The 21,460-nt window shown below is 49.3% G+C and overlaps 2 protein-coding genes across 5 annotated transcripts in view; one reads left to right on the plus strand and one right to left on the minus strand.

Moving 5' to 3' along the window:
- LINS1 (lines homolog 1) overlaps positions 1-3,786 on the plus strand; it is a 39,640-nt gene extending 35,854 nt beyond the window's left edge. For all 4 annotated transcript variants that reach the window (XM_078772941.1, XM_068108783.2, XM_068108785.2 and 1 more), the window contains 2 exons: positions 1,256-1,481; positions 1,614-3,786. In XM_078772941.1, coding sequence (XP_078629067.1) covers positions 1,256-1,481; positions 1,614-2,337 — 950 coding nt within the window. In that variant the 3' untranslated portion in view covers positions 2,338-3,786. The remainder of the gene's footprint in view (positions 1-1,255; positions 1,482-1,613) is intronic.
- The window catches only part of SUB1 (SUB1 regulator of transcription), a 991,845-nt gene that overhangs the window by 362,297 nt on the left and 608,088 nt on the right, over positions 1-21,460 (minus strand). The window lies entirely within an intron of this gene.

Consider the following 21,460-nt stretch of genomic DNA (forward strand, 5'->3'; position numbering starts at 1 on the left):
CGTGAAAGAGTTGAGGGCATCCGGCCATAAAAACATTGCCTCAAACAGGGAACCATGATTGTCATGGGGCCCGCAAGGCTAACCCCCGCTCTAGCGGGGAAAATTGCCTTAAAACGATCATTCATTCATATTCATGCATGCAAATTTTGCAGGCCTTGGTTGTTCACATATGGTACTTTTTTAATTGTTAATTTTTTTTTTGTTTGTTTACAAAGTCGAGGCTCATGTTAGAGCTAACACATAAAAACATAAACAGAAATACACATAAAACATACAAAAGGGTGCTAGAGACAAAAGGGGAAGAAAGAGGGAAACACGACAACAGAAGAGAACAGGGATATTGGGAGATCTGAGGAAAGGAGAGGGCTGGGGGTGGGGAGAAGATGGTTGTGGGGTACATGGTATGAATGAATGAATGAATGAATGATCGTTTTAAGGCCATTTTTCCTCGCTAGAGCGGGGGTTAGCCTTGTGGGCCCCATGATAATCATGGTTCCCTGTTTGAGGCAATGTTTTTTATGGCCAGATGCCCTTCCTGATGCCAACCCTTGGTCGCCTCTTACGATGCGCAGGGATACGGTGTACCTTTTCTAAACCGGGGTACACACCGTTCATGAAACAAAAAAAACATGGAGGGTGGAGTGGGATTAAAGAGAGTGCGGGAGTTTGTTCCATAGGTGGGAGAAAAGAGGAATGAAGGAGTGAACGTGAGCAGAGAGTCTTGATTTTGGCAGTTTAACCATAAGAGGGTTGCTGGCAGATCTTGTGCGTCCTGCAGGAATATTTGGGGGACGGAGCACAGAGGGAGCTAGGGGAGCAAGGCCGGAGAGGAGTCAATAGAAGACAGAAAGACCACCAACCTGCCTGCGGTGAGTGAGTGAAAGGCCCTCGGAGTTAGCTTCATCATCGCGGGAGATTCCAATGATTCTGAATGCCTTGGTTTCTACAGCGTGAAGTCGAGCTTGGTGTGAGGCAGGTGCACCAGCCCAGAGGGGAGAGCAGTACTCCACTTGAGTGGTTACAAGCACATTTTAAAGACTTATCATTCCGATGACATTCAGAAATTTGATCACGATGAATATTGTAACCTTTTGTGCATCAACAAATGCATTTTATTTCCCATATTTAACTATTTTGGCTTTTTGTTTTTCTCTGATACGAGTACATCATTGGCGTGTGTATCAAATGGAAGAAATGGGGCACATTAAACAAAATTTTCCTCTATTTCATTACATATTGATCGATCTGCTTTCAGCACAGCGTGGTGGTTCCTGCCAAGGATGGAATCCCTATTGCCACTTCCTTTCACTGCTCCAGCATGTGAGCTTTGACCCCAGCGTTCTTCTGGATTTTCTGCTCTCGATTGAGACGCGTTTCTTAGAGTATTTGGTGCGCTTCTTGAAGTTCCTTCGGAACAGAGAAACTGCCTCAAGACACTGGGCTGCTGGCCATTACGAGTATCAACATACAGTACAAACGAAGTAATTTTGAATCTTTTCCATTTTTCCTTTTTTCTGCTTAACCTGTTATCACCTGCATTCAATTTTGTAATTGCTGAACGTGTTCCAGGTGCTGTATTTTTCAGTTCTGTCATTCCTGCCTGTGTTTTACAGAGCGTGTGGTTGTGCGGGTAACTTACCACCGCAACAGCTCTCTACTACCCACCTTGTCGAGTATGATAGCAGCTCTGGTATCTCGGGTGAGGAAGAGAACAGCCCAGTCAGCTTCTCACAGTCTGGTTTTGAAAGACGTGCCTGTGGAATGGTGGGGATAGACCAAAGTTGTATAAAGGATGTAAAGAAAGACGAAGATGGGTGTAATAGCAAAAATAAAAATGTCAAAATGTCACGAGAAGAAAATATAGACACAAAGCAGGGAAAACGGAAGCATTTGGAAAGGTCGAAAGAGGGATGTGTGGTTGAAGGTATGATGGAGAGCAAGAGCCTGAATGATCACCAGGTTAAACTTCACCATCAAATGAAAATCGAGAAGAATAAAGTTACAACTAGATGCAATCTAAGGACATTTACAAGAAGAAGATGCTCGGTGACCAGGAGACCTTGGAGATCAAAAGTGTGGTGGATCCACAGGAAGAGTGATCAAAGAGGCATCTCGGCTTTCTGGAGGGGAATGCACAAACCTGGGGGAGTTCGGACACATGGCCGAGCAAGCAATAGAGTGATGTGTCGTTCTACTTCACACTGGTTGGTACTTCAACAGTGTCTCCTAGATCTTGCTGGGCGCATCACCCGGCTGCAAACTGCAAACCTGTTTCCATACCAACCTGGACCACTCCTTAACCTGTTAGGAGCAGCGTGCCGAAGGCAGAGATCCTAGCATGTGGCACATTGGATTACTCTGCTGAGTACAATGACTCCCCATATTCCCCTCTGTACTTGTGCCACTGTTCTTATACTGACTTATGTTGCACATAGCTCGCATTCAGACCAAGATACAACCAAAATTTTTCTTGCAATGAATAAAGTACAATGGTATTTGGCATTACTGGTATTATGTCGGCCTCGCCGTTATCGGCCTTGTCTGCCTCGCCGTTTTCGGCCTTGTCTGCCTCGCCGTTATCGGCCTTTTCTGCCTCGTCGTTATCGGCCTTGTCTGCCTCGCCGTTATCGGCCTTGTCTGCCTCGCCGTTATCGGCCTTGTCTGCCTCGCCGTTATCGGCCTTGTCTGCCTCGCCTTTATCGGCCTTGTCTGCCTCGCCGTTATCGGCCTTGTCTGCCTCGCCGGTGTTGGGCATGTGTGGCTCTTCTCTCAAGCTCTGCCATGTTCAGAATACAGTAACCAGACTCATAGTTTTAATCACATGACTCCAATCCTCATGACACTTCATTAGCTTCCAATATACAAACATAAAGATATAAAATTATTGTGAACATTTAAAGCCAAATATATATTTGTTCCTGCCTACATGTTTAACCCAATCACACCTTACACCTGTGCAGAAAATGCTACAGTATAACACATGGAATCTCCTGGTAGTATCCATCTTGTCCACCCCTTGCGTTCTCCCCTAACCCTCATCATTACCTGCTTCCGTTGCTTGTCCGTCTCCATCTAACTTCTCCCTCCGCCATGCTATTGGCGTTTCCCCTCTCTTACTCTTCCCCTTTTGTGTTGTGTCCTGATCTGTTCTGTGTCCTAGCTCTTCCACAATTCTAGACCATGTATAATTTTTTTTTAAAGTTCCTTGTGCTATGATGAAGACTTTTGGTGATTGAGCATTCCTGACATCTCGCAGGAGCGATCCAAAGATCCCCCATATCCAGGATTACTCTGCTCAGATGATGATGCTCAGATGTGCAATCCAGAGATCCCCCATGTCCAGGATGGCCTGAGTTGTTAGGGTTCACCTCAACTTCACAAAATTAGGACCACAACAGAGTTGGAGAGAGAGAAATGAGACGGAGACGAGAGGGAAAGGGCCGGTTCACGGGGACCGACCCTCACTCTGACCGTGACTGCAGTGCCCTGACGAATCCGGACAGCAGAGAAGATTTGGACCCCGACTTAGGCTGGCGGGGGGGGGGGGGGGGGGCGGTTAACCACCGCTAATAGGCGTCCCTGATGATTGCTGTTTTTGTTGAAACCAAACCTGGAGTGTTTCAGCATTATGCAGACTGTATATGAGTTTTTGTTAAAATTGCTCACACTTGTTTAAGGTACATACATATCAGTGTGGGTCCATACCCTGATTGACATTTTTTTTTGCTGATGATCTATCAATTCATTGCCCTCTGTTTTGTAAAAGTAAAATTTGATCAGAACTCGTCCGATGGAGCCTGTTTTCCTTTCCACCAATGAGTTACATGTTGTGTTTTTTTTTTTGTTTTTTTTGTATATAAGATCGAGGCTCGTGAAAGAGCTAAAAATCACACAAAGTATATAATAAGGAGAGAGGTAGACAAGATGGGGAGAGATGGGGAAGCACACAAACACAGCATTTGAGAGCAGGAACATCGGGAGATCTGTGGGAGGGAGAGGGCTTGGGGGGAGGAGGCGTGGGAATGGGGGGGGGGGGGGGAGGGAGAAGTATAAAACACAAGGGCACTGCAAGGACTTCAAGGAAAGAAGTTGGTATTTCAAAAAAGTGGATCTGGGGTGAATTAGCGGGGGTAGAAAAGATCAAGGTTTTGGATTGGGGAAGATAAGAGATGGTGGTGAACAGCTGTTTTAAAGACCTGGAGGGAGGAATGGGATTGAAGGGAGTGGGGGAGTTTGCTCCAGAGGTGGGAGAAAAGAGGAGTGAAGGTGAGCAGAGAGTCTTGATTTTGGCAGTTTAACCATAAGAGGGTTGCTGGCAGATCTTGTGCGACCTGTAGGAATATTTGGGGGACAGAGCCCAGAGAGAGCTGGGGGAGCAAGGCCGGAGAGGAGTCGGTAGAGGACAGAAAGACCACCAACCTGCCTGCGGTGAGTGAGTGAGTGAAAGGCCCTCAGAATCAGCTTCATCACGGGAGATTCCAATGATTCTGAAAGCCCTGGTTTCAACAGCGTGAAGCCGAGCTAGGTGTGAGGCAGGAGCACCGGCACATAGGGGAGAGCAGTACGCCACTTGAGTGGTTACAAGCACATTTTAAAGACTTATCATTCCGATGACATTCAGAAATGTATTTGGTGAGGAGCTCAGATGTGCCAAGGAAGGACTTCGCACGACGGAGGATGCCCAGTCGGCGACCGGCTTTGGAGGCCAGATTGGAAATGTGGTTTTCCCAGGAAAGATCATGGCGGATAGTGAGACCCAAAAGCTTGAGTGACAGAACTTCTTGGAGAGGATTGTTGAGAAAGTAGATGGGAGGGTTGTCCATTCGGTCTTTTCGGAGAGACATAGTAAGAGTGTGAGATTTGTCAGGATTGAAAGACATGTTCCACTCGTTTGACCAGTCTGATTTTGTCCAGGTCTGCAGAGAGTGAGGAGGCTGCAGACTGCCGATCTGAGGGATGAGGAATGGAGCGGCAGAGAGTGGAGTCATCAGCAAAGAGATAGAGAGGATTTTCAAGAGAGTCGGAGAGATCATTGATGAAGACCAGAAAAAGCACAGGGCCCAGAACACTGCCTTGGGGAAGGAACTCCAGCCTGAACAGGAAGGGGAGATGAGAGAAACCTATTTAGGGCCACACGTTGACTACGACTAGAGAGAAAGTCCGCAAGCCATGCATGGAGATTTCCATGGATACCATAGGAGGAGAGTTTGGTGAGCAGAGCAGGGTGCCAGACCGTATCGAAGGCACGTGAAATGTCAAGGGAGACAGCTCTAATTTCCTGTTTGGCATTGAGGACCTCCATCCATTGTTGAGACAGGAGAAGCAGCATGTCCAGAGTAGTGACCTGGTCTGAAACCAAATTCAAATCTAGCACCCTTTTGTATGTTTTATGCCATGCAGTGACAATAGCCTGCTGCAATTCACGCACAGAGGTCAGATGCTGGTCCAAGTGGTCGAATTGACGCGTTAATTCTGCCCACAAGTTCTCTATCGGATTCATATCCGGGGACATGGCAGGCCACTCCATATGCTCTACACCACGGTCAGCAAGAAAGTGTTGGATCATGCGAGCACGATGAGGCCGTGCATTGTCATCTTGGAAGACAAAGTTTCCTCGAAAGGCTGCACGAGCAAATGGAAGCAATGTTTCTTCCAGAATGGCCCTGTACTTGAACTGGTTCAGGTTTCCATTGAGAACAACCAGGTCAGTTTTGCCCCCTGCATGAAAAGCAGCCCAAACGGTCACCCCTCCACCTCCAGCTTGGACTCTTGGCACTATACAATCTTTGTTGTCGGCTTCATGCACTTGTCTGCGCACTCGGACGTGGACATCTTGACGATAGACCAGAAATCTAGACTCGTCACTGAAGATCACGTGATTCCAGTGTCCTGGCTGCCATTGACGGTGCTCTCTGGCCCACTGCAATCGGCGCTGGCGGTGTTGTCTGGTCAGGCGTGACTTTCTCAGGGGACGCCTGGCACGATAGCGTGCTTGAACCAGTCGTTGGTTGACTAGCCTTCTGGATACAGGCACATTTGTCAGTTGCTGCCACTCAGCCCTAAGCCGATTAGCTGACTTGGTATGGCCATTGCGGGCTAACCGGTGCAGCTGGCGATCATCCCTCCTTGTGGTTCTGCAGGGACGTCCTGGCCTTGGTATTGGAGTCGGGACACCCCTCTGAGCATTTAGTTTCAGGATCTTTGACACCTGACCTTGAGTGATGCCATACTGCCGAGCAATAGCATGCTGTTTCATGCCGTAATTTCGTAAAGCCACCACTCCATGACAAACAGCATTGTCGAGTTGACGGACCATCTCGAGAGGAAGCGGCAATAACTTTTGGAGACATGCAGCAGTTGTTTTCCACCAATACAGAACGCAACAACCCTTGTATAACCGACTGTGAAGCCAATCATCAAATGCACCTGTCCATACATTTTGCCACGCCACCTGTGATATAATCCTGTTGTTGACTTCTTGCTGCGACAGACAATCAATGACATGGTTCTTTTAACAAATAAATCACCAAAGTGTAAAAGAAACTCACCAGATTGATATACTGAGTTAAGAAAGTAAACCCAAGTCAAGAAAAAAAAATATTCCATATTAAATGCCAAGTCTGTGTGTGTATATATATTGTTACGGAACCCAACGTCGGCCTATGGTTCCCCTTTGAGGGGGGATTAGTCCCCTCGCTTGTCACTGACCGACGTGGTCCCTGAAGCTGCACCGCGACCTCCGGAAAGGCCGGTGAGCAGCTTCTTTCGCGACCGCGGATAAGATGTTAATGGATTGCCGAGCGGATGGCGGCCGCGGCCCGAACCGTTAACAAAGACTAGACCCGATTCTGAACATTGGCCAAATCGTGCCATAGGTATTCAATTGGGAAAAGACAAAGACGACGGATGTGAAGAAGAAGAAGACAAGAGGTAGGAAATACGAATAGGATTTATTATTATTTACAACCAAAAGAAACCAAGGAGAAGGAAGGATAATAAAATAAAGGCAGAAAGAGGGACGGACCAGAAGGACACAGTGAAACTTAGCTTACCTATTACAGTCTTACTTAGAAACCCAAGGACAAGACAAAAGACAGACTACGATCACACTTACACGACTGGGGAATGGAGGCAGGAATGACTGGAAGGAGGAATGGGAAGGTTCAGCTGGGGCAGATGGTTCGGGCTTGATCCCGCACGGGACGTCGGGCTGGACCTCGACGGTCACCGATGCCGCCGATCCTGGTTCCCGCGGGGTAACGGGTCGAACCTGCCTGGTGGAGCCCACGCTGCCTGGTGGAGTCAACGCTGCTTGTGGAGCCAAAGCTGCTGGTGGAGCCAAAACTGCTGGTGGAGCCAAAACTGCTGGTGGAGCCAAAACTGCTGGTGGAGCCAAAACTGCTTCTCTGGCTCACCTCAGGACGCGTCTCCCTTCTCTCTCCGAGGGCTCGTCTCGACTCATCTGCCGTCTCTAGCGCCACTCTTAGAACTCCCTCAAAGGCTTCCGCGCGTGCTTATATAACGCCTCGGGCGATCAAGCCGCCGGCCTCCAGGAAACGCCCATCGGGTCGCTCTCCGCAGTCCGATTGGTGGGCACGGGCTCTCTGGCTCCACCCTTGATGACGATGGGCGGGCACGCCCTTCTTCCCCGAGATGACCACGCCATAATGGCGGCAAATGCAGTTGGCAGTAGAGGCTTTGGGAATGGGAATGAAAGGGGATCTATCTATTTGAATTCGGTGCAATGGAGTGTCAATTAATGGAAGACACAGCCTTAACCTACATAGAATAAGGAAATAAACTACCAACAAGGAGGAAATCTATGATTGGCTAACGTGATTGTTTATGACCTAATTACGGGACGCACTTTGACCTTTATACACAACTGGAGGAAGGAGGGTGATATTTTACAATGTACTACACAATAAAAAAACACAATTCTCATATCCACAACACTGTACCCTCCTCCTCTTAGGCACGTCCCGGGCCTATTACCTTTACTTTTAGTGTGGCTCGTAGGTGTGGTTCCCTCTACATTTAACCTGACCCTGAGTGTGACAGTTTTAAAACAAAAATAAATATGTCCCGCTGCTCCATTGCACCCTGCCTAACAGATTCACGCTCACAACTAACCGAATTGCGGAATGGTCTTCAAACTATACATTTACGATGGGGGAGTATTATTTACAGTTGACGCTACTTTTATTTACAATACGCAACCCAGGACCTGTGATTGTTCTTTTGGGGGGAGACAGTCTGCCCTGCATCGACGCACCATGAAGCACCCAAAAACGCACCAAAACACCATCAAGCACCAATCGGTGCACAGTCACCACAGTTCTTAATAAAAATAAAAACAACAAACCTTTGGTGGTGTCTTGCTCTTCGGCTCCTTCTGCTGGCTATGGTTCTTCCAGTTGTCATCTTCTTTGCTGGCGGCCTATTTGCAATAATAAAACTTGCACAGAAAACGTGTCCGTCTTTTATTTATTTATGGCCCACAGGGCCGACTATGTGGTTCACCTGTGTGGCATCGGTTCCCTGTGACCAAGGTCCGCCAGCAAGATCTCGGGCCTTCATGGCCGGTTCCAGCAGAGGGGCCATGCCCCAACCCATGGGGTCCATCAGTGGTGCTCAGCCACAGACATGTGGTCCATAAGGTGGTGCATCGATGCAGACAGCTGTGGTTGCGAGAGTTTCGGGCACACAATGGCGGACTCCCGCACGCTCCCCTCGGCGCCCAGTGGTGCACAGTCCTCGTGTGGGAGACAAGGGGGGGGGGGGAGACAGGTGAGCGAGGGGTAAGGTCACAAGGGTACACATCAACAAAGGCAATGCAAGGCGAGGTGCGTATGGAAACGGAGCGGAGAAAAGCTCGTCCCTACCGTACGTCACCCCCACTGTTACCTACGCTACCCTTGCCCTTACCCCATATGTACAACAATCTACACATTACAAATTCATCACTAATGTCTCGTCTTCCCCATATTTCCCCTATACCAAATTCGTCACCACAATCCCTCTAACCAAAATTTGCCATCACCAACTCATCATCAATCCTCATAAGGAGGGAGAGATGGAACACAAAGCACAATGTCACACCCACGTCATGATGCGTCTCACATTCCAAACATTTGCACAAAAATAATAAAAACATGGCATGGTGTGGAGTCCTGGCACCTCAGGTGAGTGGATGCAGATGGTGCGAGGAGATCTTCATCCTAACTACTTTCTAAATGACTTTAATACACTTTACACTACCCGGGGTCTTCCCTGCCAATCCATTGGCCATCTTACTCTGTGCGGTTTTAAGAACCAAATTCCCATTGACCAAACTGTGGTGCTTCTCAATTTGGGGTCTCACTCCCCCGATTCAACTCCCTGTGCCCTTGCACAATTTCAGGACTGGGTCGTGTGGCTCTCCCAGCAGGTCTACCGACCTGCACACCTCCACCACTGTAGTTGCCTCCGAGCTTACCTGCTCCTCACCTAACCTATCTAATTGGGGAAGGCCCCTCCTGGCTCTGTCACCCCTCGGTGCCCTCTGGCACTGGGCTACCCGGGTACGTCCTCCGGATCCTCGGGCCCCATCCACAACAACTCTACCGGCTCCCAGAGCCCACCTGCGGCCTCACCTGGCCGACATCCTCAGTGGTGGAGTGCTCAACCAACTACACATACTAACAGGCCACACGCCCAGCCATTTCCACGTCACTAATGCACCCATCCAAACTCCATTCTTCCACCACGCACCACAGATGCCCATATCCAACCACAATTTACCTGTACCCTCTACCTAACTCTTACACTACCCTCCCCGGCTATTCGTGATGGGGTCCATCCTCCTTTCCCCCATCCACACCTTCGCACCATCCACTCCACTCCACAGTTTCCACCATACTCACTCCACGACCATCCATTCCATACTCCTTTTTTCCACACTCCATATATTCCACACTCCATGTAATCCACACAACCATTCTCAATTCACCTGTTCAGTTGCACACCTGTGAAATCACTCCTACTGGTGCTTCCTGCACCCTCCTTCCTCCTGGGACCATTTGGTCAACACAACACACATCACCATCACTCACTCATACACTGCTCCATACACCTGTTCAGTTGCACACCTGTGCAATCTCAATACAATTCACAATCACAATCATTTACTCATACCCTGCTCAATACACTTTCGAACCTCAAACACACGGCATCATCTCATCTAACTACTCCCCTCTGGAACTTGCGCTTCCCAGTCGCCCCTTACATTATTGCGCTCCCTCGTCATTATCATCCAACTACCCTCTCTATGTCCCCACTACCGGTTCAATGTTGCTACCTAACCTTAACGTTACCTATTGTCAATCTCTAGGTCCCTAAACACTATATCCTAACCCTCCCGGGCTAGTTTTCACTGCCATAAACCCCATAACTAGTGCTCCTTTGCCCCCGCTGTGAGGGATGGCAGAGTTGCCATCCCATCACATCGGGCACCTCTCACTATCACTATCAATTTTGTTCATCCAATTCCTGCAAATCAAAAAGTTTCCAATCACTGCCAATTCTATTCACTTTTTTTTTAAATTTCGGATCAAAAACACTATCATCATCATCACAGTCCGCTTTATCTGAGCCTCAGTGCGTCGTCACATCATTAAAACTCGGCTTCGCAAGGCCGAGCAATGAATTCGGGTGGTTTGGTCGCCTGCAGTTGGATCCGTCCGGCATTCATGACTCTGCGGAGGAGGCATGCTCGGGCCGAGGTTCCACGCATCAGCGCGGCTCGGTACCTTGCGGTCCCGGGCCCGATGACCGAGGCTCGCCCGGTCGGAACCCCGTCCCCACCAGGGGGCACCGTTCCGCTTCCTCCTACTCGCCCTTGAACCGGACCGGTCGCCTCGCCCGACAAGGCCCGGACTCGACTGTGCGGGGCGGGGCCAGGCCCGAATCGTGCGCGACGCTCCGAAGCGGGGCGACGCAGCATCGATCCGCGCGAGGCTTCGCATCCAACAAGGCGTGCCCCGTGCGCAGGTCCGCATCCAACAAAGCATGCCGCGCACGCAGCTCAGCATCCAACAAAGCGTGCCGCGCACCGAGCGCCCGCTATCCGTCGTCCTAACTGCTAACCCGGTCAACGTCGATGCTTCACTCGCATGCTCACACCACGCGACCCGTTTCACACTCACAAAGCCCGGCGTTCCAACGCCGTCCGTACATTCCACACACTCCGTCCATTCCACCAACGCACTCCCTGTTACACACCACACCTCTCGCACACACTCGCCGTTCGCACACTCCCTGAACACACCTCGCGCACCGTCTTGCGCACTCTCCCTCGGTACGTACTCTGTACCACTCACCATGGGCATGCACTCTTGCATCCACCCACTCACGCGCTCCGATGGGCTCTCCCACACCTGCGCCATTACCAACTCAGGTGTGCTTTCTCGCACACTCTCGCCGTTCATCCCAAGCATGCTTCCTTGCACCCGCTCCTCCACCAACTCACTCTCACCCTCGCACGTGCACTCCGACGTGCATTCCCGCTCGCACTCGGTTTTACACTCGCGCTCCGATGTGCTCTCTCGCACTCACGCCACCACCAACTCACTCTCTGTGTCACACTCCGTACACTCTGCTTCACACAGACCCTCCGACGTGCATTCTCGCTCGCACACGGTTTCACACTCGCGCTCCGATGTGCTCTCTCGCACTCGCGCCACCACCAACTCATTCTCCGTGTCACACTCCGTACACCCCGACGTGCATTCCCGCTCGCACTCGGTTTCACACTCGCGCTCCGATGTGCTCTCTCGCACTCGCGCCACCACCAACTCACTCTCTGTGTCACACTCCGTACACTCTGCTTCACACAGACCCTCCGACGTACATTCTCGCTCGCACTCGGTTTCACACTCGCGCTCCGATGTGCTCTCTCGCACTCGCGCCACCACCAACTCATTCTCCATGTCACACTCTGTACACCCCGACGTGCATTCCCGCTCGCACTCGGTTTTACACTCGCGCTCCGATGTGCTCTCTCGTACTCGCGCCACCACCAACTCACTCTCCGGGTCACTCTCACCCTCGCACGTACACTCCGTCGTGCATTCCCGCTCACACTCGGTTTCACTCCCACACTTTATAACACACCCACTCGCCGACGCACACTTTTTCCTCACACGCGCACCATTTCCACTCACACGGGACGCTTCACCAACGCCCGGGTGCCATATTGACCCCAATCGCGCGACAATTCCCTTCGCACCAAACCCCCTCTTACAAAATCTCCCGGCACCACATACAGCCCGTCTCACCTTCGGGGTTCTTCTTCCTCCCTGCACCGACACCTGCAAATCTTCATTTGGGTTATTAAGCACAGCATCGTGATGTGAGCACGGACTTTGTACATAATGCATTTCTCCCTGCAATTCCCGGGCTACCTCCGTCGTCTCTTCAATTTTAACTATACTCATTATTTCTTTTTCTTTATTCGCCTCAACGACCGCTGGCTTTAATAAAATTTTCTCTCCTACCTCAGCGGTCGCCGGCTGCCCCATACCCCGGGTCGCGATCTCTACACCCGTCATTGTACCCGCGCTTTCCTCCGCCTCGCTCAACGAGCGCTTCTCGACCCGCTTTACCTCGTCGTGCACCCCTGGGACCTGCTCGCCCAATCTGCGGTCAATGTTCTCCCCCGCCTTTTTCAATCTGGCCATTCGATCCATCTCTTCGTTCAGTTCCTGTCTTGACACTCCCATCGTCGCTAATAATCGCGTCATGAGGGCGTCCAAATCTATCACAACCATTTGCGCAGCGGGCGCGGCTCTCGCTGCCATGTGCGAGGCGCCATTTTGTGCCTCCACAACCACGTGCGCGAGAGCGCCATTTTGCGCGCCTGATACCTCCTCAACCACATTATTATTTCCCTCCTCCATTTCTTCCCGCTGGTCCTGGGTTACCCCTAACCCCTCTTCTAGTTCCCCCACCGGCATCACGCCGCCTTGACCATCCATGGCACGATTTTCAAATTTCGAATTTTATAACAAAATTTCAGCCCACTCGTAATTTGAGCGCGCTAACCGCTTCAGGTCCGTATCTCGCTCCCTTGGAGGCATGGGTTCGAATCCCACTCCTGACACCAATTGTTACGGAACCCAACGTCGGCCTATGGTTCACCTTTGAGGGGGGATTAGTCCCCTCGCTTGTCACTGACCGACGTGGTCCCTGAAGCTGCACCGCGACCTCCGGAAAGGCCGGTGAGCAGCTTCGTTCGCGACCACGGATAAGATGTTAATGGATTGCCGAGCAGATGGCGGCCGCGGCCCGAACCGTTAACAAAGACTAGACCCGATTCTGAACGTTGGCCAAATCATGCCGCAGGTATTCAATTGGGAAAAGGCAAAAACGACGGATGTGAAGAAGAAGAAGACAAGAGGTAGGAAATACGAATAGGATTTATTATTATTTACAACCAAAAGAAACCAAGGAGAAGGAAGGATAATAAAATAAAGGCAGAAAGAGGGACGGACCAGAAGGACACAGTGAAACTTAGCTTACCTATTACAGTCTTACTTAGAAACCCAAGGACAAGACAAAAGACAGACTACGATCACACTTACACGACTGGGGAATGGAGGCAGGAATGACTGGAAGGAGGAATGGGAAGGTTCAGCTGGGGCAGATGGTTCGGGCTTGATCCCGCATGGGACGTCGGGCTGGACCTCGACGGTCACCGATGCCGCCGATCCTGGTTCCCGCGGGGTAACGGGTCGAAGCTGCCTGGTGGAGCCCACGCTGCCTGGTGGAGCCCACGCTGCCTGGTGGAGTCAACGCTGCTGGTGGAGCCAAAACTGCTGGTGGAGCCAAAACTGCTTCTCTGGCTCACCTCAGGACGCGTCTCCCTTCTCTCTCCGAGGGCTCGTCTCGACTCATCTGCCGTCTCTGGCACCACTCTTAGAACTCCCTCAAAGGCTTCCGGCGCGCTTATATAACGCCTCGGGCGATCAAGCCGCCGGCCTCCAGGAAACGCCCATCGGGTCGCTCTCCACAGTCCGATTGGTGGGCACAGGCTCTCTGGCTCCACCCTTGATGTTGATGGGCGGGCACGCCCTTCTTCCCCGAGCTGACCACACCGTAATGGCGGCAAATGCAGTTGGCAGTAGAGGCTTTGGGAATGGGAATGAAAGGGGATCTATCTATTTGAATTCGGTGCAATGGAGTGTCAATTAATGGAAGACACAGCCTTAACCTACATAGAATAAGGAAATAAACTACCAACAATGAGGAAATCTATGATTGGCTAACGTGATTGTTTATGACCTAATTACGGGACGCACTTTGACCTTTATACACAACTGGAGGAAGGAGGGTGATATTTTACAATGTACTACACAATAAAACAAGTACAAAAAGCTTTAATTAAAACAAAAGCCGCGTCGATGTTACACAATGCCTAGATGCAGCTGTGCCTATAACGTCGATGTTATAGGCACAGGACATTCCTATTGATTCGATTACTTGATGCTATTTTTGTGCAAAGTGAAAATATATCTCGGCAATTTCCCTTGTGTGGCGACGAATTTTTAATATATCTCGGCATTTTCCCGTCTTTTATTTCAGGCGGTGTATGACTGACCATGCCGCGATTTAAAAAAATATATATCTCGGCAATTTCCCGTGTGTGGCAACACCTGAACGAAGCTATGCTCCTCTCTCCACATTATTGTGACGACGTATAAATTAAATATTTCATCGTGACGATTGTCATCAAATGGACGAATTTTTAATATATTGTTACAGACGCGGCTTAGATGTTATTTACCGAGCGGTGGTATTGCCGCGACCTAACAGTTGCCCCGATTCTTCCCCAACTCACCCGATTCCACCCGACGTTGACCAAATCGCGCTATGCTAAATCAATGAAGGAAAAGACACACGGCTGGGATTCAAATGACACGACACCAGGGATACGGTTCTCAAGACCTCCGGAGGAGATTATATTAGGGCGGAAGGTCAGATTACAGGGATGAGAGGTACAGCATAGTAAGACAGGCACTTAGACACACTTATATTAACCCCAACAGACGACAGATAAACGGGACAAAAGGCTGACTCACACGGGGATTGATGGCAAGGAAAGCGGGTATTCGATGGCCAGCACAAGGTGCACCTTGTGCTCAGGGACAGGATAGCGCGGCCCAAAAGATGCAGGAGGTCTCTCAGCACTCGGAGGTGGCTCTCTTGTCTTCTCAAGGCTCAAGCTCGGGGCGCATCTGACCTCACATCCGGTAAGTCGCTGCGTATATCCGGCGGGGAGTGACACGCCCTCGGCTCGTTAGCTCCGCCCCAGATGGAATCGGCTCGTTGCTTCTCATTGGGTGCATGCGGGGGGGTTACCGGCTCCGCCCTTGACGAGGGGCTGACAGGGAGCCCCTTCGTGGTAACCCCGTGGAGCGCATGGTCATGGCGGCTAACCGAGCTGGTGGGAGGACGCACACTCCCCCCGCGCGCCGTGGTTGTAGTTGTTGTTGTAGCTGTAGTTGTTGTTGTTGTTGTTGTTTGGGGAAGAAGATGGAAGGAGGTATGGGAAGGTCCTAAACTCACTACTGGTGCCATATAATCACATTCTGGTGCAACGAAGAGTCAGAATTAATGGAAAGGAGTCCTTAACTGACATAGACTAAGAATAACTAGCAAGATGTCCGAAAGTTGTCTACGTGTGATGCGGTGGACCTGGGCACGACATTTAATGGGGGAAAAAGGGGAAGGTCGGTTCTACAGAGTGTTGTTTACAGACAATGGGACTAGGGAATGGGGGATTGGGGATAGTTGGGGAGTATTGGGGAAATAGGGGAATATTTACAAGCGGATATGGAGGCCAAATTCCATATTCGCAACAATATCTCGGCATTTTCCCGTCTGTTATTTCAGGCGGTGTATGACTGACCATGCCGCGATTTAAAAAATATATATCTCGGCAATTTCCCATATGTGGCGACACGTGAACGAAGCTATCTCCTCTCTCCACATTATTGTGACGACGTATAAATTAAATATTTCATCGTGACGATTATCATCAAATGGACGAATTTTTAATATGTCTCGACATTTTCCCGTCTGTTATTTCAGGCGGTGTATGACTGACCATGCCGCGATTTAAACAATATATATATCTCGGCATTTTCCCGTCTGTTATTTCAGGCGGTGTATGACACCATGCCGCGATTTACAAAAAATATATCTCGGCAATTTCCCGTGTGTGGCGACACGTGAACGAAGCTATGCTCCTCTCTCCACATTATTGTGACGACGTATAAATTAAATATTTCATCGTGACCATTGTCATCAAATGGACGAATTTTTAATATACTGTATCTCGGCATTTTCCCGTCTGTTATTTCGGGCGGTGTATGACTGACCATGCCGCGATTAAAAAAAAAAAAAATCTCAATGGACTTGAAGTTACAGGCCTTTGAGAATTCATTTCGTTCTATAAAGGGCAACTTCCATCGGATTTTCTTCCCGTTTTTTTTCAACCGAGTCTAAAACTATGTTAGCGACTGTGAAAAATGAAACGATATATCGAATTTGATTTGAAATAAAACTGTGTGAGAGAGGAAGACACCACGGGCCTACAAAACAGGCCTCAAAGCTATGCGAGTTAATAAAATGGTGGATATTTGTTTATAGGAAGCCTCTCCCACAATGGGTGGAGCTATGGTTCCCAGAATGGGTGGAGCTTTGAGGTTTTGTCTTCTCTGCAAGAACAACAAGAACAAGAACAACAAGAACAACAGCAGAGGGCACTCTATGACCAGCGTCTGCGACGTGGCTAAAAATACAATTCTCATATCCACAACAATATATATACGGTTTAATTGGCTGTCCAGCTTTGCCCACCCCACTTTGCATATACCCCGCCCACTTTGCATAAAAGGGGATGTTGAGATGATTTTATCACTCGTGAGGAAGATTAACGGAGGCGTGTGGCTTTGTCACATGTTATTAATCGAAACGTTGTCATTGTTTGTTCAATTAAAGGTTGGAGATCTTACCATGGAGTCATTTGGATTTACTCCCAACCGAAAATCTTTGTGTATATATATATATATATATATATATATATATATATATATATATATATATATAAATATAGATATATATATATATATATATATATATATATATATATATAAATATAGATATATATATAGATATAAATATACATATATATAGATATATAGATATATATATATATATAGATATAGATACATATATATATATACACACACACAGACTTGGCATTTACGATGGAATATTTTTTTTTTCTTGACGGGTTTACTTTCTTAACTCAGTATATCAATCTGGTGAGTTTCTTTTACACTTTGGTGATTTATTTGTTAAAAGAACCATGTCACTGATTGTCTGTCGCAGCAAGAAGTCAACAACAGGATTATATCACAGGTGGCGTGGCAAAATGTATGGACAGGTGCATTTGATGATTGGCTTCACAGTCGGGTATGCAAGGGTTGTTGCGTTCTGTATTGGTGGAAAACGACTGCTGCACGTCTCCAAAAGTTATTGCCGCTTCCTCTCGAGATGGTCCGTCAACTCGACAATGCTGTTTGTCATGGAGTGGTGGCTTTACGAAATTACGGCATGAAACAGCGTGCTATTGCTCGGCAGTATGGCATCACTCAAGGTCAGGTGTCAAAGATCCTGAAACGAAATGCTCAGAGGGGTGTCCCTACTACAATACCGAGGCCAGGACGTCCCTGCAGAACCACAAGGAGGGATGATCGCCAGCTGCACCGGTTAGTCCGCAATGGCCATACCAAGTCAGCTAATCGGCTTCGGGCTGAGTGGCAGCAACTGACAAATGTGCCTGTATCCAGAAGGCTAGTCAACCAACGACTGGTTCAAGCACGCTATCGTGCCAGGCGTCCCCTGAGAAAGCCACGCCTGACCAGACAACACCACCAGCGCCGATTGCAGTGGGCCAGAGAGCACCGTCAATGGCAGCCAGGACACTGGAATCACGTGTTCTTCAGTGACGAGTCTAGATTTCTGGTCTGTCGTCAAGATTTTTTTATTTTTTTTTTATTTTTTTTGAATACTGAATCGAGGCTCGTGAAAGAGCTAACATTTATTTCACAAACAAAACAACCAGACAAACAAAATATACAAAAAGAGGGAGCGGAAGAAAAGATGGGGAGAGAAGGGGAAGCACACAACCACAACATTTGAGAGCAGGGAGAAGTGTGGGAGGGAGAGGGCTTGGGGGGAGGAGGCGTGGGGAGGGGGGGCGGGGGGGGGGAGAGTTATAAAACACAAGGGGACCGAAATTAGCGGGGGTAGAAAAGATCAAGGTTTTGGATGGGCGAGGATAAGAGATGGTGGTGAACAGCTGTTTTAAAGACCTGGAGGGTGGAGTGGGATTGAAGAGAGTGAGGGAGTTTGTTCCAGAGGCGGGAGAAAAGAGGAATGAAGGAGTGAAGGTGAGCAGAAAGTCTTGATTTTGGCAGTTTAACCATGAGAGGGTTGCAGGCAGATCTTGTGCGACCTGTAGGAATATTTGGGGGACAGAGCCCAGAGAGAGCTGGGGGGGGGGGGGCAAGGCCAGATAGGAGTCGGTAGAAGACGGAAAGACCACCAACCTGCCTGCGGTGAGTGAGTGAAAGGCCCTTGGAGTTAGCTTCATCGCGGGAGATTCCAATGATTCTGAACGCTTTGGTTTCAACAGCGTGAAGACGAGCTAGGTGTGAGGCAGGAGCACCAGCCCAGAGGGGAGAGCAGTATTCCATAGAGCTGCGGATGAAAGCCTTGTATGTGGTGAGGAGCTCAGGTGTGCCAAGGAAGGACTTCGCACGACGGAGGATGCCCAGTCGGCGACTGGCTTTGGAGGCCAGATTTGAAATGTGGTTTTCCCAGGAAAGATCATGGCAAATAGTGAGACCCAAAAGCTTGAGTGACAGAACTTCTTGGAGAGGATTATTCAGAAAGTGGATGGGAGGGTTGTCCAGTCAGTCTTTTCGGAGAGACATCGTAAGTGTGAGATTTATCAGGATTGAAAGACATGTTCCATTTGTTTGCCCAGTCTGTGATTTTGTCCAGGTCTGCAGAGAGCGAGGAGGCTGCAGACTGCCGATCTGAGGGATGAGGAATGGAGCGACAGAGAGTAGAGTCGTCAGCAAAGAGATAGAGAGGATTTTCAAGAGAGTCAGAGAGATCACTGATGAAGACCAGAAAAAGCACAGGACCCAGAACACTACCTTGGGGAACTCCAGCCTGAACAGGAAGAGGAGATGAGAGAAACCCATTCAGGGCCACATGTTGACTACGACCAGAGAGGAAGTCCGCCAGCCATGCGTGGAGATTTCCATGGATACCAAAGGAGGAGGGATTGGAGAGCAGAGCAGGGTGCCAGACCGTATCGAAGGCACGTGAAATGTCAAGGGAGACGGCTCTAATTTCCTGTTTGGCGTTGAGGACCTCCATCCATTGTTGAGAAAGCAGAAGCAGCATGTCCAGAGTAGAGTGACCAGGTCTGAAACCAAATTGATGATCAGAGATCAAGCCATTGGAGAAGAGGAAAGATTTCATATCTGAAGCAATGATGGATTCCATGACTTTGCTGATAATTGGGAGAAGGCTGATTGGTCTGTAGTTGCTAGGATCTGTTTTTGCACCTTTTTTGTGCAAAGCGGTGATGTTGGCTGATTTCCAAGCAGATGGCAGATGACCTTGAGCAAAAGAGAGGGTGAAGAGAACAGAAAGAGGGAGTGAAAGAGCGGATGAAGATGATTTTAGGACCAGTGGGCTGATGCCGTCAGGACCAGTTGCAGAATCAGAGTCGAGGGTTGACAGAAACTTTTCCACCTTGTCAGGAGGAAAGGACACAGAGTCCAGGAGCAGCTGGGTACGACTGGGTACGGTGGGTACAGAGAGGGATGGGTTTGGGACACAAGATTTAGAGGCAAACACAGAGTTGAGGCATTCAGCTTTTTCACGTGCGGAGTCAGCCGTTAAGCCGTTTGAGGTGAGGGAGGGGATGGAGGGGGAACAAACACCAGAAACAGATTTGACCAGACGCCACCAGGATTTGGAAGAGGGAGACAGATAAGAGAGTTCGGTCTTGAGAACGGTGAGATATTGTTTCCTGGCTCTCCTGAGGGTGGACACACACTTGTTTCGGGCTTTGTGAAAGGAAATGAGATTTCCTTCCGTTGGATTTGCTTTCCAGGAGACGAAAGCAAGTGGTTTCAGGGCAACAGCCTCACCACAAGATTCCGTGTACCATGGACGGGAGGAAGGGTATGACAACTGAAGACGAGATGGGATAAATCTGTGCATGAGAGAGAGCAATTTACTTTGAAAGAATTCCCAGGATGAGTTGATGTCAGAGGCGGTAGAGATAGGAAACCAGTCCAGAACCAGTCCAGATGGCTGCTTGAAGACCGTGCCAGTTGGCCTGAGTGAAATGCCAGACTCGTCGACGCTGAGGAGGCTCTCTGAGAATGGTCAGAGAGACGTCCACTTTGACAAGCACATGATCAGATGAGCCGATTGGAGCAGAAGAAGAGCAGCAGACATTTTCATGGAAGTTAGTCATAACCAAGTCCAGAAGAGAAGATGATCCGTTGACTGAGATCCGGGTCGGGAAATTGACAGATTGTGTCAGTCCCAGTGAGTCGCAGAAGTCCTTTGCTGAAGAGCCATGGCTGGTGAGAGAGGTACCCACACCCAGCCAACTGGCATGGTGACAATTGAAATCACCACATATGAGGAAGAGAGAGTTGGGATGGGTAGATAGAAGTTGGTCCATATTATCAGACAGCGAGATGTAGATGGAGTCATCACTGTTTGGTGGACGGTACAACACACATATGAACAAAAGGTGGGAGCGAAGGGGAAGCCGTAGCCAAAGGTATTCCTGGGGGTGAGGTGGAGAGAGGGCAGTGGAGGGCGAGTGAGGAAGAGTTTTTTTTATAAAGATAGCAACCCCACCTCCAGGACGAGGCTCAGGTCTATCATACCGGAGGAGGGAGTAACCTCGGAGAGATACCAAGGCATCAGAGACAACATGAAGGGGGAAAGTTTCTGTTAAGCAGATCACATCTGGTTTGTCAGAAGCAACCTGTATGGAGAGATCAGTCAAGTTTGAGCGAAGGCCCCGGATGTTTGAGGTCCATACCGTTAATGAAGAGGAAGGGGGAGCATCGGGTACAGAACAGGGGGGGGGGGGGAGGGGTAGGGTAAGATGTGGAAGAGGAGGAAGAGGTAGGGAGAGCTGTTGAAGGTGTGTCAGAGATTTCAGAATAGCTTGGAGAAAGGGAAGAATGGGGCGGACAAAAGGTTTGATGGAGATTGGGTGAGGCGCAGTGAGGTGTTATTTGAGGAGGGGGAGAGCGAGGCAGAAGGTTGGGGGAGATGAAGGTGAAAGTTGGAAGGGGGAAGA

Source organism: Myxine glutinosa, chromosome 2 (genome assembly GCF_964187855.1).
Source record: "Myxine glutinosa chromosome 2, kmMyxGlut1.1, whole genome shotgun sequence".
Taxonomy (NCBI): domain Eukaryota; kingdom Metazoa; phylum Chordata; class Myxini; order Myxiniformes; family Myxinidae; genus Myxine; species Myxine glutinosa.